Source organism: Sminthopsis crassicaudata, chromosome 4 (genome assembly GCF_048593235.1).
Source record: "Sminthopsis crassicaudata isolate SCR6 chromosome 4, ASM4859323v1, whole genome shotgun sequence".
Classification (NCBI taxonomy): Eukaryota; Metazoa; Chordata; class Mammalia; order Dasyuromorphia; family Dasyuridae; genus Sminthopsis; species Sminthopsis crassicaudata.
Genome location: NC_133620.1, coordinates 25,864,913 through 25,892,374, shown reverse-complemented (window position 1 = coordinate 25,892,374; position 27,462 = coordinate 25,864,913). Strand labels below are relative to the sequence as shown.

At 48.0% G+C, this 27,462-nt stretch overlaps 1 protein-coding gene across 1 annotated transcript in view; it reads right to left on the bottom strand.

The window, feature by feature from the left end:
* The window catches only part of AGBL4 (AGBL carboxypeptidase 4), a 726,120-nt gene that overhangs the window by 302,430 nt on the left and 396,228 nt on the right, over positions 1 to 27,462 (bottom strand). The window contains 1 exon segment of the mRNA XM_074264643.1: positions 11,039 to 11,133. Coding sequence (XP_074120744.1) covers positions 11,039 to 11,133 — 95 coding nt within the window.

Below are 27,462 nucleotides of genomic sequence, written 5' to 3'. Positions count from 1 at the left end.
AGAAAAACGGCCTCCTTGATTTTCTTCCTGCCCGGCCTGAAGGAAGGCAGTGCTCTGAGAAGTGCAGCCCAACCACAAGCCCCGGGCACGGAACCACATGGCCGAAGCCCCGGAGTCCCACTCATCCGTGGAATCCCCACTACGATATGCTCCCGCTCGCGGACCCGCTCGCGCCACCCATTTAGGAAGACTTCCCACTATCAAGGCCCCAGGGCCGAGCAGAACCAATCTGGCCCCCAAGTCCTGGCAGTCAGCCTCCACAGCTCCCCCCCCTCTTCTACAAGCTGCACATGTGCCGTTCCTCCCCATGGCCCCTCACCATCCGGGCCTCCTGCTCACGCACAGCCTCTCCAGGTCACCAGGGTCTTCCCGTGCCCAGAATGAGATGGCCGAGCGCTCAGGGTTCCCTGGCAGAAGGAGCCCTTACAGTACCCGACTACACCTGGCCTCCCGGGTACCCAGGGCTTGACCCAGAGCCTTCACTTAGCCCTGGCTGGGCCCCAGAGGCGGAGCAGCTGGAGGAATGGCTGACTCAGTGGCAGGGCTGCTCTGCCCTTTCTGCCTCTCACTGGCTCCCCTTTCATTCCTCTCTGTCCCTCCAGGCTGCACGGCGACCATTCTTTGGGCCCGAAGGAAGGAGATGAGGGGCAGTGGGGGACGTGGGGTCCCAAGAGCCCGGCTTCTGCTCACTTCCTCCATGTCAGCTTGTGCCGGGGAATGAGGCCCCAGGCTCCTGGTCTGGAAAATGAGGGGCTGCACGGAAGCATCTCCGGGTCACGGGGAGGGTGGGGACGAATGTCACCGTGCCACTGAAGGCCACAAGACGATGGGGCTGAACCACAAGAACGTCAGGAGGAGGGACCAGGGGAGCATGCTCAGAGCATCAGAGCTGGAAACAGCCTCCGAGAAGAGAGAAGACCCTGGTCTTTCCCCTAGCCTCCCCTCTTCCCTGGACCCCAGGCTCACCCCCTCCACGTCTCCAAATGAGACTTGTGCTTTCCACCCTGATGACCTCTCCCCTTCTGCCCCCTTGCCCGGTGCAGGCCCTCAGACCCTTCCAGGATGGCCTGAAGGTGGTTTCCCAACTCAAGTCTCCCCAGCCTTCAGCCCGCGCTCTCTCCTCAGTGACCAGGGAGTCACTCCTAGAGTCAATCAAGCAAAACTCCAGTGATAGAACACTGGTCCTGGGGGCAGGCGTCCAAGTGCCTCTCCAAGAAACAGAAGAAAAGCGCAGTGGTCTGTCACCTTCGGGAAGCCCGCCACCGCAGGGCCTCCAGAGCGCTGCTCAGCCCGCGCCCTGCCCCTTTCCAACGGCCCCTCTAGCGGCAGATGGCTCGGGCCTCCCTGGGACGGTACTTTTGCACTGGCTGTTGTCCAGGCATGGGGCATTGTCCCCTTCCCACGGCCCAGCTTCTTGGGCTTCCTTCACAACCAAGCTGACATCGCCACGGGGGGCATCTTCTCTGCCCTTCCCCCCCCCAGCTTCCTCCACTCTATGATGACCTGCTGCCACTGGGCACAGGAGCTCTCAGGGGGCAGGGCCTGCTGCGGCCTTCCTTTGGATCTCAGGTAAATGAACGGTCTTTGATTGACTGGGCACAGAGCGGAGCAGGTCAGGACTGTGAGAGATCACAGAGCACCAGCTCCTGAACCAAAGGGAAACTGGGAGCGGAGAGCGTCGGAGCGGAGAGCGTCGGAGCGGACGCGGACTTGAGAACACGAATGTCAGTCTTTAGAAAGAACAGAAGACACAGAACGCAGAGTGGGAAGGGCCCGAGGACGGGCCGGCAGAGCCCTGGGGGACAGTCTGGCTCATTTACGCATAAATATCCTCGAACAATTGACTTTCTTTTTCTGAAACTCAGTTTCATCATCTGTCAAATGGGGATAATAATCTTTCCCTCCCAGTGTCTGTTGGAATGAGATAATGTATGCAAAGTGCTTTGTAAACTGTTCCATGTTCTATAAATGCCTGTTATTACTTTTAATAATAATAATTACCCAGCAAAACCCTCTATCACATAATGAGGATTGATTCTACCTCCTTCTCGCTGAGCTTGGCAGTTAATGGAAGAATTTATTTTTCTAAAAAAAGAAGGTACAGAACCCGAAAGCGGAGGCTCTAATGTTCAGCCCCCCATCTCCGTGCCCTTCCCACAGGGTTTTTTGTAATAAAATAGCTTGCTCAGGAGAGACCCCGGGCGGATGACTCACAGGTGGCGGAATACTTACTGCATATTGGCATATAATCAAGCATATTAAAAATAATAAAGATGACTTAACCAGAACAAAAATCCATTTAGATATTGGGAAATTTGGTTAAATGCTCCAGTATCAGCTCTCGACAAAGCTCATTCTGGGGTTTTTAAATGAAAGAAAAGGAGATTGAAATAGATCGGAGAGCCTCCCCCTCTCTCTGGCAGGAAGAAAAGAAACAATTAAGAGGAGCGCATTTCGGAGAAGATTATTTTTATTTCAATATTTCCAGTCTGTTTTCTCCAATTCAGTACTGCACAGAGTCACTCTGGGTAACTCCGGGCCCAGCACGAGAGTCGTGTTCAGGCCCCAGGCACCCGGCTGGGGGGGGGGGAGAGGGATGTCTCTCAGGGATGGGATTGCCCCAAATCGCTGAGTACTTATGGGAAGGGAGAACTCAGCATCCAGGGGAAAGCAAGGCAGCTTTGGTCTGTGTTAAGCGCCCTTTGTAGACAGGAGCCGGGGAGGTAGGAGCTGGGGCCCCAGCTGATGTGAAGCCCGGGTTTCCTGGAAGACCACGCTCCCCAAAATGCATCCTGGTTGTTCCAAACCTCCTTTGCTCTGTGTGATCACGGGGTACACTTGGTCAGGTGGGGGGTGAACTCGGTGGAGATTAGGGAGCTCATAATCAGGAGAGGGAAGCCCAGAGAGGCCCACCAGGGGCAAGTGACTCACCAACGATGAGTGAGAACCCCCTCAAATGAAGAACCTGCCTTGTGAAGAAAATGCCAGGGAATTCCAAGGAGGGGAAATCAGGAGGCCCTCACGGAGGAGGTGGCCAGGGATTCCGAGAGGTCCAGATGAGGGAGCGTGTGCCAGGCCTGGGAGGCAGCAGACGGACCGCGTACGGCCCACGGCAGGCACTCTCGCTTGGCTGGAGAAGAGTGACCAGAGAGGAGCAGTGGCGAGCCCAATGCCCTGCAGAGCTCTGGCGGGGGCACTCTCTAATCCAGAGTGAAAGAATAACGGCGGTAAAATGTCAAGGCTACAAGTCTGACCCCCGCATGGGCGGCACACGGCCGAGACCACTTGCCCGCTGGCACTGCCCTGACAAACTCCTCGCCCCCCAAACTCCACGAGGTCACCCTGCAGGCCTGCAGTGTTGGACCCTCACTCACGAGCCCCCACGCTCTCCTTTATTAACCCACCATTAGGAAAAGGTCATTTACAAGCACAGCGAGGTCAGTGGTCAGCAACCGTTCCCACCAACGTGGCCCTTTCCGGAAAGCTCAGTGCGCCCTCCCGTCCGGACACGGTCCTGAGGCCGTCTGTCTTGGGGACAATGCCTTTCTACTGGTGCTTCCATGTTTTCCTCTGCTCTCAGTCCCCACCCTCCAGCCCACTTTCAGACAGGTTATCCTTTATTTTGGAGGAAGAAACTGAGCCAGAGCAGGCGGGAACACAGCTAATGAGAGGCAGGGCTAAAGTGAACTCCAGTCTCCTCCTCCCATGGCTTCAGGAGCGCCGTCTCTGAGAACGCCCAACCAAATGTTGTCACCGGTCGTCCCCGGGGACGGGGGGCGGCTCGCCCTACTCCTTCAGGAAACCAGAATTCTGCCTCCGAGTCAGGCCAAAAGAACATCTCCACAAGGCCCGGTCAGTGGCTTCCGACCTTGGCCCACAAGCTCCACCCTGAGACAATCACTGCTTTGGACAGTTCCGCCTTCTTCCTGCACCCTCTTACAGAACCGAGTGCCCTTAACACTTTAGTCTGAATGTGCTGGGAGCTTATTAAATGTTTCTGAGCCCGGAAGGTGTCATCTGGAACATCAGCCACGCTATTGCCGTTATCATTACATTCTTATTTTCCACCAAGCAAGAAACACTCGTTAAATGTTTATTGTATATCAAAAACTAGGTTAAGTGACAGAAATACAACAAAAAGACTCTTAAAGTTCCTCTCCTCAAGAAGTCTCCATCTTTGGTGAAAGCAGACTTCACTGACTGACACCTTCTCTTAGATTCCCTACGCCATCAATCTCACTCCCCATTCAAGAAAGCAGTCACTTAAAACGGAATTTTTTTAAAGAGGAGAAAAACATGAGCAAGACCAATATCTGGAATCACCTCCACAAAGAAGGATGAAGTCTGGTCACCCCGAAGCACCTTCTCCCATCTTTTCTTTGTGACCAGCCTCATCTTTTATACTTTTAAGACATTCATTTTCCTTGTTTCCAGGCTTGTTATTCTTTCCGTTGTCATTGCTGATAGTATATTGTGTGTATTTTGGGGCAGATTTTGTTGCTTTGTATCACTTCATGTAAGACTTCCCATGATTCTCTGGGTTGACCATATTTATGACTTTTTACAGCATAGTCGATAAGGGCACAGCCTAATAGCAAATGGCACACAGAGATACACCGAGAAATGAAAGGAGACCTCAGAGGGCAAGGCCGAGAGCAGGGAAGAGGCCACAGAAGAAGGTTAATGTGTTCGAGGAAGGCAAGGATTCTACCAAGGAGAGGACGATCCTCCAGGGATGGGGAGGAGCCAGTGCAAAGGGAAGGACTGAAAGACAGAGCCCTGAGCCGGGCCCAGCGGGTGGGCTCTGACTCCAGAAGTGTACACATGGAGAAGGGGGGAGGGATGTACAGGAAGACATGGGATAGGGAGGGGCCAGAAGTGAGTCCTCCACGTGGAGGAGCTGATCCACGGCCTGGCGGAGAGGGGCAGCCGCCCACCGCGCCATCTCATCCTGCGTGGTTCTCACCCTCCTCTCCCCGTCCCCCCGAATCCTCCCATCCGGGGCCCGCCTCCACACTGACAGTCTTTCCCCCGGCTCTTGACCAGCAAGGAGCTAAGGAGCACTCTGCCCTCCCTCCTCCTCCTGGGATACAGTTCCCATTTTTCCTGGTCAAGTTAAGTAACATCCGAGTTGAAGAGAAAGGGCCAACTTTCTCAGAGAGGGAGTTTCCTCGGCAGGAAATCCCCCAAACCAGTGAAATCCCAAGTCCGGAAATCAGGCGGGCGACATCTCTGCTTTACCGTCGCATCCCCGTGACCACGCCCACCATCGGACGGGGATCCATCACTCTGGGAGAGGGAGGACGACGGCCATTACGTCCTCAGCCGCCGCCGCCCTCGCCCGGGAGCTTGCCCTTGGCTCTCCCCACCGAGACGCAGCGTCCAAGGCCGAACCTCGAACCCTCGAGTCTGTCGGGGGCAATGGCCAGCATGCAGTTCTGCAGCCCAGGGACAGAGGCTGACCTCCCAGCTGTCTGCAGATGGGAGGTGGCTCCCGCAGCCTCCCTCGAGAGCCCTCTGCCCCCGAGCTGGCTGGAGCGCTGGGTGGATGCCAGGCTGCGGAAGCCAAGGGGAACCGGTGCCAAGGAAACATCAGCGGTCGGCCTAGAAACCCTAGAAGAAAATCTGCTGATGGAGGGGGCCAGGCCAAGCTGGAGCACCACCGTCCCAGATGCGCAGAGGAGGGGAGGGGCCGAGGGCCTCCTCAGTGACTCAGGGCTCTTATCAGTGCAACTCAGTGCCCACAGTGCTCAAGGTCAGGCCCGGAGAGGACACGGCCCCTCCCCCCGCAGAGCTCCCAACCTGCTCCGCGGCTCCGCGCTGAAGAACGCCTCCAACACAAAACGCTCCAAACTGCCCAAAGTGCTCCCCATGACCCCACTGACCGTATGGGGCTCAGGGCGATCTGGGAAGGCTTCCCGGGGGAGGTATCACCCCTGTGAGCCCTAACGTGCCCCAGCAACAAGGAGCAAAGCTAAAACTCACTATTACAGAGCACAGGAGAGGGCACGAAAACGGATTGGGACTCAAGGGCAGGCGCTCTGGCCCCACAGGGTCTCCTTCCCATCCCGCTCTGGCTCAGGCCCCGAGGGGCCCAGGAGGCTGCTGGGAATGATGGCCTGGAGGTCCCTTCAAGCGCAGAGCTGGGATTCAAAATCAAGTTCAACATGGAGAAGGGACGAGTGCTTTCCGTAGGCTCAGCCCCTCCAGAAGGAAGGGCGATGGGGGAGGAGACCAGAGAGCACAGAATCGGGGATCGCAGAAGTCCCCCAAGATCACAGGCTCTCAGCATCGGCAAGGGCCTCGGGGGCGCCTCTGCCCCGTAACAGCTCCCCCCTTGGGTGACCCCGCGCACACAGGAGGCCCTCAGAACGTCCTTGGCCAGTGTAAATCCCCCCTCCCCCCGCTGTCCCCGAGCCAAACAGGGCTCTTCCTGCTGCTGCAGGAGCCCTTCAGACAGCCCGACGGTCCAACCCCACGAACTCCCTGGTCCGGCCCCAAGCGCGGGTACCCGGGTGCTCCACGCTCCGTAAGCAGTAAATCAGAGAAAGGGAAGCGGGAGCCCTGACCGCCCCCACTCGCGGGGAGGGAGGCGCCCCTCAGTGCTGGTGGGGCCGCTCTGCCAGCCCGAGCCTCCGACGACCCTCCCAAGGCCCGAGCACACGCCCAGCACCGGGGGAGCCTGATTGGCCCAGGGCCTGACCGTGGCTCCCGCAGGCCCACATCCAACCCAGGCAGAAGCCTGGCCCTGCGGGCGGGTTCCACGGGGGAGGCTTTGCCTCGGCTATTGTCCCAGGGTCCACTTCCACGCGCCCTCGTTTACCACAGAAAAACCTTCCTAGGAGCCTCCCGGCTGCTGTTCCCAGCCAGGGGCGGGAGGCCAGGGGTGAGGATGGCAAGAAGACAAACCCCTCGTCCGGACACCGGACAGCTGGGAGTCGGGGCGGGGTTGTGACCGGGCCAGGTGAGGGAGCCGCAGCAGAGAGGAGAGAAATGGTGGCCAAAACAAGGGGGTCACGTGAGACAAACTCTGGTAAAACATCTTTTCCCCAAAACTTCGACCATTTCTGTCAAGGACAGCACCGTCCCGGGCCCCTCACTACGACCCCTAACTCGTCCTCAGCTCTTCTCTCGACCTCCCACGCCCAGAGTCACAAATCTGGCTGTTCGTGTCCCTCCTGCAGTCCCCCCAGACCCCCCAGTCCCTCCTCGGCTCCAGGCTTTCTCCCCGGCCGATCCCCCCAGACTGGCCACATCCCCTTCCTGCAGACGAGCCCTGATGGAAGTTCCGGAAGCTCCTCACAGCGCGGCTCCCACCACGCCCTTCTCCGGCTCGGTGCCCTTTAGGACGCGTCTGCACCTACATTCCCGCCCCGTGGCCACTTGGCCTTCTCCAAACTGATTTTTATTCCTCCCCTTCAGGCTTTCCTGACCAGACGCGCCCCCCTGAGCGACGGCTTCTCTCGCTGACCCAGGCAGGAAGCTGAGGCTCCGCCACGGTCATCCCGGACACCGCAGCCCCCTGGGGCTCCCCGCCCCGGAGAGTGGGGCTCGCCTCTAGCTGCCAGAGCCCAGGGTCCCCCGGGCGCGGCCGAGGGCCTCTCCTGGGCTTCCAGGCTCGCTCTCCCCGGAGATGAGAGGCTGGAGCTCAGACCGGGGCAGCGGCGCCCAGCTCTTACAAGCAGTAGAGGCCCAGCCTTCGGTCAGAGGCCACTGAAGCCTCCTTAACGAGGGAGGGTTTGCGGTCAGCCCCGGGAGAGGAAGGGCGTCACACGGGGCCCCCAAGGCAGCTCTCGGCCCTTTAATGGGGGGGGACAAAGCAGAAAATGGAGAGTGACGCAGGAGCGGAGGAGCAGCCGGCCGGCCTGGAGCCTGAGGGGAGGCAGACATCCTATGGAACAATAAAAGGGTGGAGATCATCAGGCATGTTAGACAATGGCCCCAAAATGACTGAGAAGGCTCCGGACAGCCCCGGGAGCAGCCGTGACCACCGTGACCCCCACAGCTCCAGCAGCAAGACACGAGAGGACCCGAAGACGCGGGAGGGAGCTGAGGGAGCCCTCCAAGGCCGGGACCGTCTCCCTGCGGCTGAGCCACATGGGGGCCATCAGCCGGCAGAGGACAAGCTCCGGGAGCTCCTGCCCAGCAGGCAGCTCTGAGTGGGGACCCAGAGCAGGCGGGCTGATGTGGCTGTCCAAGGAGCCTTCGAGGGGAGGAGGGAGCTCAGCCCGGGTGAGGAGGAGGGCCGGGGTTGGAGCTCCTTGGGGCCCCCGGGAGCCCTCAGAGAGCACCCACCCAAGTGCCACTGCACAGCTGAAGCGCTGACACGGCCTGCCCGGAGTCCCACAGCCAAGCGCCCTGTGCCCCGCGGCGTCTCCGAGCCGCCTTCCCTCAGTGAGATCTAGCACTGGGGCATTTGGAACGGCGAGGAGCGGAGATCGAGAAGCCGAGCCCTTTACTTTACAGAGAAGGAAGCAAAGCAAACTGAGACCCCCAAACCACCAAGGTCTCCCAGAAGGACAAAGCCGGTGGCTGAGTCCCAGGCTCTCCCACCCGCAGTAGCCTGCCCCCGGAGCACCGTGTCCAGCTGCCGCCCGGGCCTTCAAGGGGTCCCGGGAGGTGCAGCAGGTGTGGCCTTGGACGTTACCTTTTAGGGTTTACAAAGCACTTTACAGCTACCCCTCACTTAAGCCTCCCAACAAGCCTAGAAGGTGAGTGCTGCTGCGATTCCCATTTTACAGATGAACAGCCTGAGGCTGCCACAAAGCATCCAGAGGAAGCCAGCCCCCCCCCCCCCCCCCCCGAAGTCCCCGCCCAGAGCCGTCTATCTTTGCCCTCAGCACTGCTTCTCGGGGTCCCCCTGACATGGGCTCTCTCCAAAAAAGCTGCTGCTGAGGAAAATGGTTCCGATCTGACATCAGCACCTTAGTAAGGGATGCTTGTTGGTTCCAGAATCGGGCTCTCCCTTTAAACACGCACAGATTCTGGGAGCGGCTTTTCCATCCCGATCATGAATCAAAGGCAGTCTGACCCAGGGGCACGTGTTACACGTGTGCATGTATGTGTAAATCCACAAATAAATGCCTGTACACATGCATCCACACGCAAGTCCTGCACTTTAGCCCCATAGAACAGAAACCAGGGCTGCCTGGAAGACTTTCAGGCCCTGGGCCCTTCCCTGCCCAGCCTCCACGCTACAACAGAGCGAGCTTCCCACACCACGGGGAGGAGCAACAGCCAGAGCAGGAGGCAGAGACTGGCACAGGAAGGGCGCTTCCTTCGGGGGTCCGCAACTAGACACAGGAAGGGGGAAGGGAGGCTAATAGCAGTCACAAAGCTCACGCACATTATCCTGCAGAAAAGGGCCAGAACACTGGGCAGCCAGGTCCACAATCAGGAGACGTTTAGGGAAGGGGCCTGGCCCCCACCTCCACTCCAGAGCCCTTGAGGGCCTTTCGTAGTCCAGCACAGTTACAACAGAACACATCTTACAATGCTAATGCTAAAGGAAGAGCAGGATATTTCCAACAAAACGATCCCATGGGAGCGGTTCAGAGGCCGTTCGGAATGAAGAAAAATAGAGCCCAGGGTTCAGGTCCTCACTCTGTGACCCAGTCCAACTCTCACCACTCCAGCTCCTCCACCCAGCGAATGGGAATAGCAATAATCTATTCTCCAGCCTTCACTCTCTGGAGGAACCCCCCAGCCGAAGACCCTCTGCCCCGGAAGCTCATCAGGGTGGCCGAGGACTCCCTTGACTTGACTTTGGAAAATCTGCCGAAAGTGGGTACAGAGGCTCTGAACCGTCAGCCCTATCCCGCCATTTCCCCGTGACGCCGGGAAGAGCGGACAGCCGGCAGGCTCAGGACTGGGCAGACTGGGGCTCAGACCTCATTGATGGCACTTCCTGGTTGTGTGACTCTGGCCCAATCATTTCACCGATTTTCAGCCTCAGTTTATTCTTTTGTCAAATGAAGATGTTGGGGAAAGACGTCTAAGGTCTAAATCTCTAATCCTGGGGTTCCATTATCTGTAGGAACAGGGACAAATCACATGATTTTCCTGGTCAAGAGGGAATAACTGAAGAGCAGGGAATGACCTTCAGAGTTGTCTGATCGACTCTCCTTACCCAGAGCCCATCTAGGTTACATTGGAGGATAGAACAAAAGGAAAATACATAGAAGAACAAGTGGAAACCTTGTCCAAGAGGTAGAGGACAATCTGAAAAACCCAAGATGCCCAACAGAACTCAGAACACACAAAGGCCCTCTGCCTCCAATGGAACAGTTCCTCCAAGAACCTCCACTAGGGAAGGGACTAATCAACCGTCTCTCCCATGGCTCTTGATCCTGCAGCCCCCAGAAGCTCCCTCCACCCCCAGGAAATCTGCTCCATCCTTCTCCCATGAAGCAGCTGCACAAACACAAGCCCCCTCAGAGCAACACCAAGGCTCACGGACCACCCGACCCAACTGAGACCATCAGGGCCGACCTCCTATTGGACCCTCTCATGAGATACACGAAGACATCGGCTCATCGAGCTACTTCCCAGCACTGCTCTGGAGTCCCCGAAGTCAGCAGCCCCCAGAGCACCTGCTCCAGAGCCGGGTAAGTCACCCTGGCCCGACGCAGACCCCAACTTCGGGGCAATGACAGTGCGCTTCTCAGCCAGGTTCCTGTCTTCAATTAAAGCTTCCATTCGTCTCTTAGTAACAACTGCTATTCTTCCTTAGAGGAAGAAATGTGAGCCCAAATACAGCATTTACCAGCATGGGGGGCTTATGAACTCTGTAAACAAAACCTGTGGGAAATAAAATCCACAAGCAGCTGCAATAGCTTGAAAGGGACAGAGGGACAAGTCTTCCACACAAATGCTCTTGGGGAAAGCATTCAGACCCCCCAAAAACAAGAGCGAAGAAACGGGGAACCAACATCACACCAAGAGAAAGGGTCACAAAGCAAAGTGCCTTCCTCCAAAACACAGCACATTGTGCCCTGAGGACTGGACCAAGAAGAGACAAATTCAACCCGGAACTCACCATTTGGGGCGGCTGGTGGACTTCACCATCGGGGTCATCCCATCTCGGTAGAGACTCTTGGTCTTGCTGAAGTTAACAATGTTGAAAATCACCCTCTGGGAGAGAAAGAGAGAGAGGGGAATGAATCCTAGGAAAACGCTCTCTTGAGCAGAGGGAAGGGGATGAGGCACTAAGGATGCTTTGCCCTGGGTGCCTCTCATCACCTAAATGCTCTCGCCAGTTCAAGGGAAGAGGGTTTCTGGTATTCCCCAAAGCTAACTGGAGCTCTACCAGAAAGCTTTCTAAAGTGCAGATTTAACCCAGTAAGCTATAAAGTGTTTGAATCCTGCATCTGCAAGTGACTGGCTGTGGGAGAAACGGATATTTCTAAAGACCACAGCAATGTTTACTTATCTGAAAGGTTGGCCTGTGGAAGAGGGAGGAGACTGGTCCCACCTGGTCCCAGAAACCTGCACGTCTCAGGCCCCAAGAGGATCCCCTAAATTGGTTGCAATACTTGAATTTTCAGGGAACATTTCCATTGGGCTGAAACCATGACCATATTTCACACCACTCTAACTTCAAATGGTGGGAATTAATTCAAGGGACCACTTTAGGAGATTCTTTATTTGGGACCTAGTAGTACAGGCAGGAATTGGGGAACATACCAGAAAAGCAGAACTGTCTGAAAGCAGAATAGGGCACCTGGGGGAAGAGAGGCAATGGGCTCTCCTTTCCTTCCTGCTACTGACCTGCCAGGGAAGGATGTTCTAGAGCAGGAATTCTTCCCCTCTTTTGTGTCACGGACGCTGTCATTCCCTCTTGGGCAGGCTGCTGAAGTCTACTAATTCCTTATTAGAATTATGTCGTTGGGGTTTTTTTTTAAACAGAAAATAAAATACGAAGTACTGCAAAGAAAACCATTATAATAAAAGGTAGTTTTCCCCAAAATATGGGTCTGTGTATCCATGTGTGTATACACATACACACATATTTATGTACACACATTGCACTGGACATTGGCCCTCAATCGTTCTCCTCTCTTTATCGATAGAGAAGGAACTTCAGTAAATACAATCTCTCTCTTTCCCCTTAAACTACTTAGAACTCACTCAACTCTGGCCCCAGTGGACTGTAAGCCCTTTGGGGGCAGGGAGTTTTGTGTGTTAACCTACGGCAGGGCCTTCAACATAATAAGCATTAAATAAGTGATTTCTAGAGTGAACTGGATGTTGGGGAAATATCATTCTTTATGACTAAGCAGTCTCCTGCTTAGCACTGGGTTTAGAATCTGTTCCCAGAACTCCTTGTTTCTCTGTTCCTTCTGTCCATGTGACTGGTACATACACTCTTACCACAAACCTGCATCTGTCTCTTTTCCCATGAATCTTTCGGAAAAGTTCTTTCATTCCGCCTGCTTCTCATTCCTGGATTTCCCTCATAAAAATATATCTGTAAAATGAAAGGACTCTTCCAGCTCTGACGTACCATGAGTATATCTATAATCACAGCTTTCCTCCCACCCTGATGCTACTAACGGCACTTTCAGGAGTAATTAATTAAACAATATAGGGGTTAGATACTTTTGTATTTTGATCAGAATTACAGGTTATGAGATTACCAAGGTAACTTGATAAAAAAAATTTGCTTAATTGAAGGATATTTTCACCCTTCATTCTAGCAGAATAATGAAAAAATTAGAAAAGATTTGTAAAGATTCCTCAAATCATTTTCCTCCATTAACCTAACATCACGATCACTAGCATGGAAACAAAGTAGAAATTGTACTACAGGAAGCAGGGAAAGAGGAAGTGGACAGGCTTAGATATCCCCAGAAGAGGCTTGGGTTGGAGGGCCAATGAATCTAGAATTTTGAAAGCTCCTGCTTTCTAAAAGAGAGAAAAGGATGCCAAAAGTTTGGGAAATAGAACTCCTTTCTTATTATTTCCAAAAAGGCAGCCTGAGAAAACAACTATGCAAACTGATGCCTATTTTCCAGCCAGGCAGCGATCATCTATGTGAATGAGCTGCTCATGAATTGAGGGCATCCTCCATTAGGGTATGAGGAGGAAAAGAGCAGGTATTTAGATTTTTGAAATTACATTCTACAGCAGACCCCTTCCATACTGTCCCATCATTGGCCAGAAAGGGCAGAAAAGGCAAGATTCCACCACACCCCTTGTTTGTGGGATAAAAAATATTTGATTCAGTTGACAAAATGTCCCCTTACCATCTCTTTTCCAGCCCAATGTATCCTAAAAACTCTAGAGACCTCTTAAAACAAGAAGACAATCTGAAAATAGAAAAAATCTACCAGTCGCTTAGAAAACAAACTACAAAATAAAAACACCTAGAAACGTTATAACCAAAATCTAGAGCTTTTAAAAGGGGCCAGAAAAAAGGAATTCAGAAGAAAAGAAAATCAAAAGAATTAGAATAGGCAAGAAGGAAGCGAAACTATCACTATTTGCAGATGACATGATGGTATATTTAGAGGACCCTACAGCATCAACTAAAAAATTACTTGAAATAATGAACAATTTTAAGGGAGTATCAGGATGTAAGATAAATCCATGTAAGTTGTCAGCAATTCTTTATATGACCAGCAAATTCTAAGCAACAAGAGATAGGAGAAATTCCATTTTAAATAACTGTAAAAAATATAAAATGTTTAGCAATCTATTTGCCAGGAGAAACCCAGGAACTATATGAACACAATTATAAAACACTTTCCTTACAAATAAAGTCAGATCTAAGTGACTGGAAAAATATCATTTGCTCATGGGTAGACCAAGCCAATATAATAAAAAATGACAATGCTGCCTGAAGTAATGTATAGTTCCATACCAATCAAACTACCAAAAAACCCCACTATTTGACAGAGCTAGAAGAAATAACAACAAAATTTTCTGGAAGAATAAAAGATCAAGAATATCAAAGGAATTAATGGGAAAAAGTACAAAGGAAGGTAGCTTAGCAATACTAGATCTAAAAATTAGATTACAAAGCAATGATCATTCAAATATCTGATACTGGCTAAGAAATAGAGTGATGGATCAGTGGAAAAGATTTGGTACACAAGACATTAACAATCAATGACCGATTGTTTGATAAGCCCAAAGATCTTATCCTCTGGGAAAAGAACTCACTATCTGACAAAAACTGCCGGAAAAACTAGAAAACGATAGGGCACAAGCTAGATATAGACCAACATCTCACACTACACCAAGATAAGTTAAAAATGGATGCATGATTTAAACATAAAAGGTTACAACATAAACAAATTAGAAGAACAAAGAATAGTCTACCTGTCAGACCCACGGGAAGGGAAAAATTCATGATCAAACAGGAGTAGAGAGCATCACAAAATGCAAAATAGATAATTTTGTTTACATCAAATTAAAAAGCTTTTGTGCAAACAAAAACAAGACAACCAAGATTAGAAGGAAAGCCGAAAGCCAGGAAACAATCTTTACAGCAAATGTCTCTGATAATGGCCTCATTTCTCAAATCTATAGAGAACTGAATCAAATTTATAAAAATACAAGCATTCCCCAATTGACAAATGATCAAAGGATATGAGGAGGCAGTTTTCAGATAAAGAAATCAAAGTCATCTATAGATATAGGAAGAAGCACTTTAAATTACTTTTAGTTAAAGAAATACAAATTAAAACAACTCTGAGTACCACTTCACATCTCTCAGATTGGCCAACATGACAAAAAAAGGAAAGTGATAAATGTTGGAGAGGATTGGAAAATCAGAACACTAATGCATTGTTGATGGAGTTTGAACTGATCCAAGAATTCTGGAGAACAGTTTGGAACTATGTTCAGAGGGAACCCAATCTGTGCACATCCTTTGACCTAGCGATACCAGTACTAGGTGTCTATACCAAAGAATCCATAAAAAAATTGAGAAGGGCCTACATGTGCAAAAATCTTTGTAGCAGCCCCTTTGCATGGTGGCAAAATACTGGAAATTGAGTCAATGTCCATCCATTGGAGAATGTCTAAGCCAGCTGTGGTATATGAAATGTAACGAAATATTATTGCACAATAAGAAATTATGAACAGGCAGATTAATCCCCCAAAAAACCTGTATGAAATGAAGCAAAGTGAACTAAAAAGAACCAAGAAAACACTGTACATAGTATAAGCAATGTTGTACGATAATCAGCCATGATTGACTCGACTCTTCTCAGGAACACAATGATCCAAGTCAGCACAGAGGTCTCATGAAGGGAAATGTTATCCATACTAAAGAACTGATGGACTTGGAGTGCAGATGGAAGCATATTTTTCACTTATCTTATTCCTTTTGTTTTTTTTCCTTTTCATGTTTCTTCTTTAACAAATGCAGCTAATAAAGAAATATGTGTATATAAATAGTATCAAATTGTCTACCATCTTCAGAGGAGGGGAGAAGACAGGGGGAGAGAACTCAAAATCTCATAAAAATGAATGCTAAAATTTTTTTGACATGTAACTGAATAAATTATTTTTTTAACAAAAGGATTCCAATACTGAGGAGCCATAGTCAGGACCACACGTAATTGAGAAGCTACCATTAGAAAGGAATAAGGAGCATGGAATATAACACTGCAGGAGGCAAAGAGATAGACTTGCAGCCAAGAATAAACAACTTTCATATCCCAACTAAAATCCCATCTCCCACAGGATGCTTTCCAGAAGCCTTTTATTCTTGTGTGTTCCTTATGTGGATACCGTCAAATTTATCCCTGTACAGCTTGTTTGCACATAATTGTTTGCATATCGATTCCCTCATTAGACTCCGAGGTCATTAAAGGCAGAAATTTTATTTTGTTTTTCTTTGTATCCCCCATACTTAGTAGAACATCTAGCACACTGTAGACACTTAAATATTTATTGAATGACTGACTACAAGAAAAATTCCAGATTTTAGTAAATAAAAGCACTTCAAGGAATTATTGATGAAAAGGCCAGATGAAAAATCCAAAGATCCAAGCTTTTGGGGTAAGGACTCAGCATCTGACAAAAACTGCTGGAAAAAATTAAAAGTAATTTGGCAGAAATGAGCTATAGCTCAACATTTAACACCATGTACCAAACTAAGGTCAAAATGGATAAATAATTTAGATAGAAAGGATGACACCATTAGTAAATTAGCAGAATATGGAAAAATGTACCTGTCAGGTCTACATAAAAAGGAAAAAAGATTATGATCAAGTTAGAGATAGAGATTGTCATGGGAAATAAGATGGATAATCTTGATTTCATTAAATTAAAAAGCTTCTGCACAAATAAGACTAATGAAGCCAAATTTAAAAGGAAACAAAATTGCAGAAAAATTTTACAGCAATTTTCTTTGATAAGAACCTCATTTCTCACATATATAGAGAACTGAGCTAAATTTATCAAAATAAAAGCCATTGCCCACTTGACAAATTAGCAAAGGATATGAACAAGCAGTTTTCAAAAGAAGAAACCAAAGATATCAACAGGCACATAAAAATCCCTAAGTCACTACTGATTAGAGAAATACAAATTTAAACAACTCTGAGCTAGCCATTCGAGGTAATATTGCTAAGAAAGAAAAATGACACATTCTGAAGAGGGTATGGAAAAATTGGGAAACTAAATGTATCGCTGGTGGACTTGTGAACTGGTCCAACCGTTCTGGAGAGTGATTTGGAACTATGCCCAAAGGGCTACAAAATTGTCCATATCCTTTGACCCAATAATGTCATTACTAGGTCTGTATCCCAAAGAGTTGAAGAAAAGGAGAAAATGACCTATATATACAAAAAATTTAAAGTAATTCTTTTTTTTTTTTTTTTAGTGGCAACAAGTTGGAAATTGAGGTTATAAAACTGTCATAAAAATGATGAGCAGGATGGTTTCAGAAAAACCTGAGAAAACTCATACGAACTTATGCAAAGTGAAGTGAACAGAACCAGGAGAATATTGTACACAGTAATAGCAATATTGTAACAATGATCAACTATGAAAGACTTTTAGCCTCTGTGATCAAAAGAATGATGCAAGGCAATTCTAAAGAACTCAAGATGAAAAATGTTATCTACCTTTCCAGAGAGGACTCATGAACTCTAAATACAGGTTGAAGCACATTTTTAAAAATTTCTTGATTTTTCTTGATTTATTTTGTTTTTCCTTATAACACAGTCGATATAGAAATAGATTTTGCCTGACGTCATATGTATAATTGATGTAAAATCATTTGCCTTCTCAAAGGACAGGGAGAGAGGGAGGGAATTTGAAACTCAAATTTTAAAAAAATAATTATTGTTTTTATGTATTGGTCAACCTACTAGCTGGGGTGGGGGAAGGAGGGGAAAAATTAGAACAAAAGGTTTGGCAATTGTCAATGTTGTAAAATTACCCATGCATATATCTGGTAAATAAAAACTATTAAATTAAAACATAATAATAATAATAATAATTATTATTATTATTGTTTTCACATGTCATTAGAAAATATTTAGTGAAATAAACTATCATTAAGGCCAGATGTATGTAAAATTTTTAAAGTGCAAATAAAAGAATAAAGAGAAACATTAAAAGGAAACATATGAATGAACAGTCATATGGGATTAAACAAGTTAAACTGCTTACATACTAATATGGGGAGATGATCCAATTGTCCATTTTAAATTGTTATCATCAGAGATTATAAAGGAAGTCTATAATTAGATAGAAGACATAGAGAAGTATTATTATAGTACTATTACATCTCTATGATAGTAAAAGAAGAATGGGAAGAGAGGGGAAGATAATATACTTCAAGGGTGGGGAAAAGTAGAGGAGTGTTGGAAAAGGTTAAGAAAAAATATCTCACATAACCAGGATAAACAACTATAACTATCCAAACAAGGAGGAAGGGGCACAGGGAGCTACTAACACTTGAAACTTACTCTCATATGAACTGATTAAAGAGAGAATGACACACATACATACCTAGACACACACACACATATACACAGACCTAGGAACAGAAATTCATTTCATTCCATAGGAAAATAGAAGGGATGGGGGAAAAGGAAAATTAAAAGGAGGGTAGATTAAAGGAGGAGTTAGTCCCAAGCCAAAGATATACAAAAATATTTATAGGTCTTTTTGTGATGGCCAAAAAAAAATGGTAAATGAAGGAGGGCCCATCATCTGGAGAATGACCGACAAGTTATGACAGTTCTATAACCCATGTTTCAAAAGTGAGAATTTGTTCCGACTTAACTGAAATACTAGGGTACATTGTGAGCATAACTTGGAACTTCTAATTTGCTTTTTCCCCATTTGTTCCTGAAGAAACATCAAGTCTGTGGAAAACTTCACAATAATTCCTAAGCTACAACTATTCTGATTCCATTTCCACAAGCAAACTTCAGGGCTTTGTCACAGTAAAGGGGTACATTTATTGTTTATCTCCTAATGCAGTAGGAACTGTGGAGAAAGTAGGGCTAGTAATCAGTCTACTGTGATATCACAACACTTCCCTAAAAAGGTGTCCCTCTGGGGGCTCTGGGGCTTCAGGCCTGCCCAGCTTTCTCCTGAAGCCTGAGCCTGGACAGAGAAACAACCAGAGACTAGAGGAAATTACTATTTATTGTAGTATTTATCTATGTCTTAAGTATTTAACATAAATAATTGTGCTGCTATTTTTATTAGGTTCCTATCTTTTTTCTTTTTACGCTACTAACAAAATTCACAATCACTGTGTCATTACTATTTTCCCCATAAGCTCAGTGGTTTTTGTTGCTAAATTTTTCATAGTAAGGTGTTTTTGAGAATCACGTCATGTTAGAGCAGAACTGCCAAGAGACATGATATATTATCGTTTTGTTTAAAAAAATTCATAAGGAGTTTGTTTCAGAGAAAACTAGAAAAACTTGCATGAACGGATGCAAAATGAAATAAGAAGTAGAACAATTTGTATAAAGACAATAATACTGTGAAGTAAAAAAAACCACTCAGAAATCAACCTGAAGAGCTGGTCCATGTTCATCACCATCTAGACTTCCGTCTACATCTCATCAATATCTTGAGTAGATATTTTGGGTGCGTAATGAAGTGAGTAAAGAGCTGAAGAGCAGGAAAGGTGTGGGCTAGATTTCTTTGGGGAAATCAGGCAGCACTTTAAATGACCATGAGCTTCTCCCTGAAACAAACACCCACTTTTTTCTTAATATCCATATTCATCCCATGATGCTACATTCTATGAGTAAGATAATGTTCCAGCCTCTGATGAAGTGTAGTCACAAGTCAGCCAAATGGCGATGGAGAAGAACAAGTTGATTATAAGAAGGCTTTAATATATCACCAGGGAGGAACTACTGAAGAGAAGTGGTACAAAGGAGAGCACTGGAGAACTTTTTTAAAAAGTTGGTAGCGCATTTTGCTTATCCATCATCTTCACTTCTGAATCTATCCCCTCCTTCCATCTTCACTAAGCCTTTCCTTGTGCCAAACAGTGGCCTTTTGATCTTATGGCCCTACGGCCATAAGAAACTCCTCTGTGAAATACCAGCAAATAATCATCCATGATTTACTTGAAAAAGACCAGCAGCAATCTAATCTATTTTGCCCCAAGGCAATCCATCCATTTTTGGATAGCTCTTGTGTTGGCTCGGTGCCCCTGGCTTGGTCATTTTTGAAGCTTTCATGGGCAAAAAATAAAAACATACAAAAAAATCCTACCCTCTCCCGCTCCCCAAAGAGTCGGATGAATGGAAAAAGATGAGAATGGGATGCTTCATGATACTGAGAGATAACCGAGTAATGATGCTCATACTGTGCCAGGAGTTCTGGAAGAGGATGCCCATGGCCAAAGGGCCAGGAAATGAACACTGGGAAGCCTATTAAACCCAAGAAAAATCAATAGAGGAAGGACTGACATGGATAGAAAGTTGCTCTGTTTTTTACTGAACAGTCTTTGGCGGGATGTGTGGAAGAATCTGTTGGAGACGAGCATTCCTGCCAACTGGACGCTTTGCCAAGTTTAAAATGGATGATCAGAAGTTTTTCCCGTGTCTCCTTAACAACGGAAGATCGGCACCAAATCAGTGTGAAGACCTTTCCAGGCTAGAGATGAAAGCATCTAAATGTGGTGAAGAGCAGGCTCCCGATCCAAGCATCGCTGCCATCTACTTATCTCCTCAGGAGCTGGTGGGATGTTTGTGGCGCTCTGCTGCAGGTCAGAAGAGAGAGGGTGGGAGCTGCCCTGGGGAGAAAAACATTCCACTGGGAACCAAGAGAACTGGCTCTATCATGCAGTAGCTAGGGACCTTGCAATAAGCCATTTAACCTGGCTCGCAAACTACTTTCTCCCGTCCAAAACAAATGGGTTGGAGAGTAAATAGGGATTCTGGATACCTAAAATAAATGTGAGGGAAAAAGGAATATGGACCAGGACAGAGACTTGTCTCTCAGAGTAAGAGGACAGGAAATGGAGAATAATCCAGCCAAGCTTACCGAGAAGGAGCAGCCATGGAAGAAGTGGGAAAAGACAATTAGAGATAGGAAAAAAAGGTCAACAGCATCAAATGCTGCAGAGGTAAAGAAGTAAGAGGATCAAGAAAATATCATTGGCTTTGTCAAGTAAGTCATCATTGGAAGCTTTGGAGAAATCTGTTTCAATTGGGTAATGAGGTTGGAAGTCAAACTAGAGGAGACACAGAAATAAATTGTGAGCAGAGGCAGCAAATGTAGGAAGTTGTTAGCATTATCATAATCACTGCTACTGCTGCTGTTGTTAATAATAATAATAATTATTGTTATCATAACAAGAAAAAAAAACAATCCACTTCAGGAAAGAAAAGAACCCCACAGAATGATAACTTTAGGTTGGGAGTTTCAAGTGATGATAGGAACAGACTTGGTAGATAGATGCAGATTGCAGGTTAACAAGACATGGGCAATGATTACGGGGGCAATGTCCTTATGGAGAGCAGAGAGACTGAGATCAGGCCTTGGCAAGAAGGGCCACCTCTCAGAGATGGGAGCAGAGGAGAAAATGGGAGATTTGGGCTGGGCTGAGGAGGGGGAGAAAAAGGGAACTCGGGGTAAATGGACCCAGTTCTCTCAGGAAAGTATGAGGAGATCAGGAATTGTGCTGAGAGGCAGGAAGAGAAGGGACGTGTGAGAGGTTTGGAGTAGCCACTGTGAGGGATCTGAAACTACAGAAAATAGAAGGATTACCATAAAAAATGAGTACTTAGGGGAGATTAACTTGGACATGGTTAGGTCAGTTATAGGACTTTCTCTAGCTCTGTTCAACACCAAAGGGAACAGAAAAGGTAGATGCAGCTTTGGGGTCTGGAGAGGCAGAAGGAAAATGTAGAAACAGGATTTTCCAGGAAAAAGGATGGTCATTGAAATGACCAACCGTAGGGGGAACAGAATGGGAAATCTCCTTAGGAGTGATGGACTGGCTGAGATCACTGAGGACAAAGAGCAAAGTGAGAATGGAGAATAGACCTAAGAAATGAAGCACAGGGAGGAAGGATCCTCTAAGAATCACTTAATATGATGGCAAGAAGAGTTTTGAGAAATGAATCCAAAAGTCAGCATTAGAGAATCTGGTGGAAATCTGCCCATGCCTCAAGAGCCAATGAGATCCCCACGTGAAACAGGAGAGAGGGAGAGGAGAAGAGGGACCAGGGCAAAGCCATGGAGGATTGCTTCTGTTCTGGGGCACGGCACGCAGATGTAGCAAAGGAAACAGAGGATGGACAGTCGGACAGAATGCCGTGGAAATCCACCTGAGAAAGCATCATAAAAAAGGCTATCAGGGAAGGAAGTCCAGGAGTCAGCGCTAGAGTGTCTCAAGTCAAGGTACGATGGAGTCCACTGGGCATTGGGTACTTATGCGCCCCCCCCCAGCTCTGCCACCCTTCTGAACACTCTAGGATCTGGACCTGTAATGGAGGCCCAGGGTTCAAGTGAAAAGATGGAGTATGTTTTCCTCAACATAGACCTTGTACTAGCAGGTAGAGGAGAACAGAAACATCTTTAGATCTTTGTTAGAATAAAACACATAACCCCCAGCTTCCCCCCACCCAGCCTAGCCCATTATGTTCTTTCATAGCTGACAGCTTATAAAATGATTTTTTCATTAGAGATAGCTTGTCTTTAAAAATTTGAATGTCTTTAGCTGTTTGCTTAAGAAGCCCAACATCTGCCATTTGAAAATAAAAGGACTTTAAAAGTCAGCAGACCACCAAGAGAGCTAATGACCTAAATAAGAACTAAAATCCATAAGTTCAGGGGATTATAGGATGTCAGATTTAGAAGAGACCTTAGGCCCAAGAGCACAGAAGGTTGAAGCATGGAGGGGCCTCAGAACAGGGGATGGCAGAGCTGGGAAGGGCTTTAGAATAAGAGATAACAGAGGTGGGAGGGAGCTCAGAACAAGAAATGTCAGCATTAGGAGGGGCTTAGAACAAGGGATGTCAGAGGTTGGAGGGCTCTTAGAATAGGGGATGTTGCAGTTGAGAGAGTCCTGAGAACGGGGAATGAAGGGATGGTGAGAAAGTTCAGAGGAAGGAACCTGGCCAAGTTTATGCAGCTTGTAAATGTCCCACCAAGAACAAAGAGCTCTATGAGGAGTAATCCCTCCTTGGATCCTGTTTCTTTCTCCCCAAAGTGACTGAGATTCAGGACACTGGCCTCCTTCCTCCGTTACGGTCCAGCTAAGGCATCTCTACATGGGAAGCTCCTGCCAAGGGATCCTGAGTGAAAAGACATCAGGGATGATGGATGAGTACCAGCTTCCTGCTCTTGCCAGCCTCCTCCTGAGCATAAAGCTGCTGCAGACTGCACAGCCAACTCTCTTTTCCCTTCTTGTCCCTGGTTCTATCCCTATACTCCCCTGAATGAGCCTCAGCAAGCTCACGCCACAATGATGTCAGCCTCTACACACAGGGATTCGCTCTGACACTACTTTGTAGTGCCGCTATCTGGAATTTTTGTCTTCCCAATAATCAGGGATCTTGAATCCCTCCCACAACAGTCCTGATAGCCTCCACAGGACTCCCCCATCAAGTGATGGGGGGCTTGAGACCTCCCAGAGCAGGCCAGGATGTTGCTGGATAGCTCCGATGGCTGAGATGAGAAAGAGCCCTGGAGGGGACGCCACAAGACCCAAGGTCAGACCTTGCCTCAGAAGCTTAGTGTTACTCTAACACAGAAGTCATGGAACCTCTGAGATTTTCTCTTATCTGTAAAATGGGAACAAGAATCATTGGGCTCCAGGTCCTGCAAGCTTCTCTTCAGTGTCTGGTCTCTGTCCCTCTGGGCTCTGTCCTATGACACACCGCTGGCCAGCCTGCTGCTGTGCAGGCTGAGCATCTGCTCCTCCAGCTGATCCAGGCAAGGTCCAACCTCCTTCCTCCAGCCCATTCTCCTTTCTAGTCTCTCACCACCTTCCATGAAACTCGGTGCCCAGAACTGAACACAGTACACCAGATGGGAAGTGACTCAGCCAGCGGACATTCCTCTCACATCCTTTCCTCTTTCCTAGACACTAAACCTATCTTTAAAAAAACAAAAACCATTTACTTGTCAAAAACACAGGAAAATGTATTTCCTTATCAAAATATATCAGTAAATTTGTTGAGAAAAGTATTTATTGAAATAAAATTTAATATTTTATTTAAATTTTGTTTCATTGTTCTAAATCACTATTGATCAGAAAAATACAAGTTAAGACAACTCTAAGGTACCATTTCACACTTCAGATTAGCTAAAATTACAGGAAAAGATAATATTGGAAGGGATGTGGGAAAACTGGGACATTAATGCATTTTTGGTAGAACTGTGAATGGATCCAGCCATTCTGGAGAGCAATTTGGAACTATGCTCAAAAAGTTATCAAACTGTGCATACCCTTTGACCCAGCAGTATTACCACTGGGCTTATATCCCAAAGAGTTCTTAAAGGAGGGAAAGGGACCCACCTGTGCAAAAAATGTGTGAAAATTGAAGGGTACAACAAAAAGGGCTGCCACAAACATTTTTGGAGAATGGCTGAATAAATTAGGGTATATGAATGTTATGGAATATTATTGTTCTGTAAGAAATGATCGGCAGGAGGGGCAGCTAGGTGGTGCAGTGGAAACAGTACCAGCCCTGAAGTCAGGAGGACCCGAGTTCAGATCTGGCCCAGACATAACACTTCCCAGTTGTGTGACCCTAGCAAGTCATTTAACACCAATTGTCTCAGCAAAAAAAATAAAAAATAAAAAAAAATAGAGAGAGAAAGAGAGAGAGAGAGAGAGAGAGAGAGAGAGAGAGAGAGAGAGAGAGAGAGAGAGAGAGAGAGAAATGATCAGCAGGATGATTTCAGAGAGGCCTGGAGAGACTTACAGGAGTCGATGCTGAGTGAAGTGAGCAGATGATGAATTCTGATAGAAGTGACTCGTAATTCAGATCACTTCCAATGATCTTGTGATGGAGAGAACCATCTGCATCCAGAGTGCGTGCTATGGGGACTGAATGGGGACAAGTATTTTCACTTTGTTTTTTACTTTTTTTTTTTTCCTTTTTGATCTGAGTTTTCTTGTGCAGCATGATAATCGTGGAAATATGTATACAAGAACTGAACATATTCAACATATATTGGATTACCTGCCATCTAGGGGAGGGAGGAAAAAAATTTGGAACACAAAGTTTTGCAAGAGTAAATGTTGAAAACTATGCATGTGTTTTAAAAATAAAGTTTTAAAAATAAAAAGGAAAATAAATTTCATTTTCTTTTCAGTTCTGAATTATTTCCCTCCTATCTCCCCTTCCCCTCTACTGAAAAACAAGACAACAAAACCTATTACTCCAATTCCCCCAGACCTCAGTCACTCTGAGTCCTTCACCACAGCATGGTTCATCTATGACCAGCGGGTGGTCATAGACAGGAGGCCTTCTCTATAGCAAGATGACTCTCTCCCCATTGTTTTTGCAGCTGTCAGATCACACTGCTGACTCCTCAAGCTGGCAGTCTCCTTTCACCAGAGCAGGAAGATGGCTAGCCTCCCTCACCTCTCACCTGCCCCTGGAGATCCCTCCCCCCTACTCCCACAGCCTACATTTGTGAAGTTGTTTGAGGATCCCAGCAATCACAGGGTCAGTTCATCCATGATGTCACCCAGGTATGTCTTAGGCTCCACAATGCAAGTCTCAGCCAGTCCCTCTCTTTTCATCCCAAGTCCTTCCTCAAAGCCTTCCGCAAACCCACACATCAGGAAGAAGGAAAGTCTGGGGAAGACTTTTCATTTTCTGTGAAATTCCACCTCATTCAATTCAGCCAAAACTTGGCTCCTGGAATCAGCACCCTGGACAGCGCCAGGAGTTCTAGAGTGAGGTCTTTTTAGCCTATGGCCTGCAAGCTATGCACACTGTGGCTGGATGCCCCACTAGTTGCTGAGGGTTGCCTTCTCCCCTGTGAGGACAGATTCTGGAATATTCAGTTCCATGGGCCCCACTTTAAGAACAACATTAATAAGCTGGAAGACAGAAGTGGGGGACAAGTGGAATGGGGAAACGCCTGAACCCCCTGAAGCTACTAGGGATGGAGAACCAGATAAAGAGAAGGCTTTCTCTGAAAATTCTCTGTTCAAAGAAACTCAAACCAAATTTAACACTCAGAATCCATATATTATTAAAGGCAAAAGAACTTGATTTAACCAGTTCTCATTTTAAAGACATGAAAACAAAGACCCAGATGGCAAAGTCCAGCTTTTGGACTTGCCAGAGAATTACTATGAGAAAGGGGAGAAAGGGGCGTCACTGGGCCCAAGTGCAGGACTCAATGGCCGCTAAAGCCCTCTTGGGGACTCTCCAGGACCGAGTCCTGTGATCCTCGGAAAAGCCAGCCTGTCTAGAAGCAACGTCCCTCTTGGAAGGCTGCTGGGGAGCCGGGGAGCCGGCCTCCCCTGGGCAACAGACACAGCCTCATCATTCTCTCTCGCCTGGCTCTCTGCGTCACAGTCAGACAAAATGAATTGGAAAACTATCCCTGGGATGGGCTAAGACGAGCTTCACACACAGACTATAATTACTCTTAACCTGATTATTCTTAAAGTCATTTTCAAAGGAAACGTCAGCTTGGTCGCATTTCCCAATGAATTCATTAGGTGCAAATGGGCACGTCAAATAGCGTCACATATTTGGGTGATTAGGAAGGAGTCTGTGTCAGATGGTCCTTATCTCATCCCAGTTTGATTGCAGTTAAGCTGAACTAGGACAAACTCAATCCGAGGTTGAGAACAGGCAGATGTGGGTGCCCTTTAGGTTACCTCGGACAGGACCCAGCCTAGCTGGGGAGGGACAGGTCACCATGACGGATGGGCACGCGTGGCCCATCTGGAACCGGTCGGAGATGCGACTGAAAGCAGCATCGGGAATAATGGAGACCCTGATCAACCATGGGTGTGCAACAGGGACTGGCTAAAAATAAAAACGATTCACTTTTTCCTATGGTATTTTAAGATCAACAAAGCGGGGGAGGTGGGCAAGCACTGCAGAGATGAGGGCACTGGAGGTGAGTGAGATCAGGGATGGTGAAAAGCCACCACAAAGCCCAGGATTCGCTGCCGGTGTAGACATCTGTCTCGCGGCAGCCGCTCTTTGGAGAGCTCACATTCTGAGATTATGGGACTCTGAGACAATGAATCTAATTCTTTCCATCTCCAAGGCAGGATTTCAGCCGTCTTATTGGATTATGGGATTTGGAGGGACAAAGACTGGACTAATGCTAAGGCACATCCTACCCCACTTTCCCGCTGGCCTGGGACTGTTCCTGTATCATCCCCTCTGAGCCGGGGAGGAGGAACCACGCGAACCGGCCCCTTCCCCCTGCCGCCGAGCGAGTCATCTCATCCTCTGGATCAGGCGCTCCCCAGGTCCCTTGGTGCTCTAAGTCTCTGGAGCCACCCCGTCTGCAGAGTCGGAAGGCGAAGGCTCAGCGCCTTGTTGCTGACCACACAGCAGTGACCCGAGCCCAGATTCTCTTCTCCAGGAAGGCTTTCCCCTCCCTCTCTTCCAGAGCATCCAGCCGCATCTCACCCGCGGCTACCCCTGGAGAGCCCCGGGATGCGCAGGCCCTGCCCCAATCCCTCCCACTCACCCCGCCCTCTCCCAGCTCCCGTGTGGACACACAGAACTTCAGAGACGAGGGGACCCAGAAAGCACCAGCGCCACCCCCGTGATACCCACAGGGGCCCAGAGGAGAGAGGGGGCCGCAGGCCTGGCGGTCTGGGGCCTGAACTGGAACCAGCAGAAGTCGGCCCAGAGAGAAGGGCCAGTTCTGAACAAGGGGAGGGGAGGGGCGGGCGGCCCTAGAGTCATTTTGTCCAGAACCCGGGCGTCTCCGGCTTCAAGCCAGCTCAGCCCCTCAACGGCTGGGTCACCTCCGGGGGGGGCTCCGCTCTGGGCGGGGGAGTCGGAGGATCCTTCC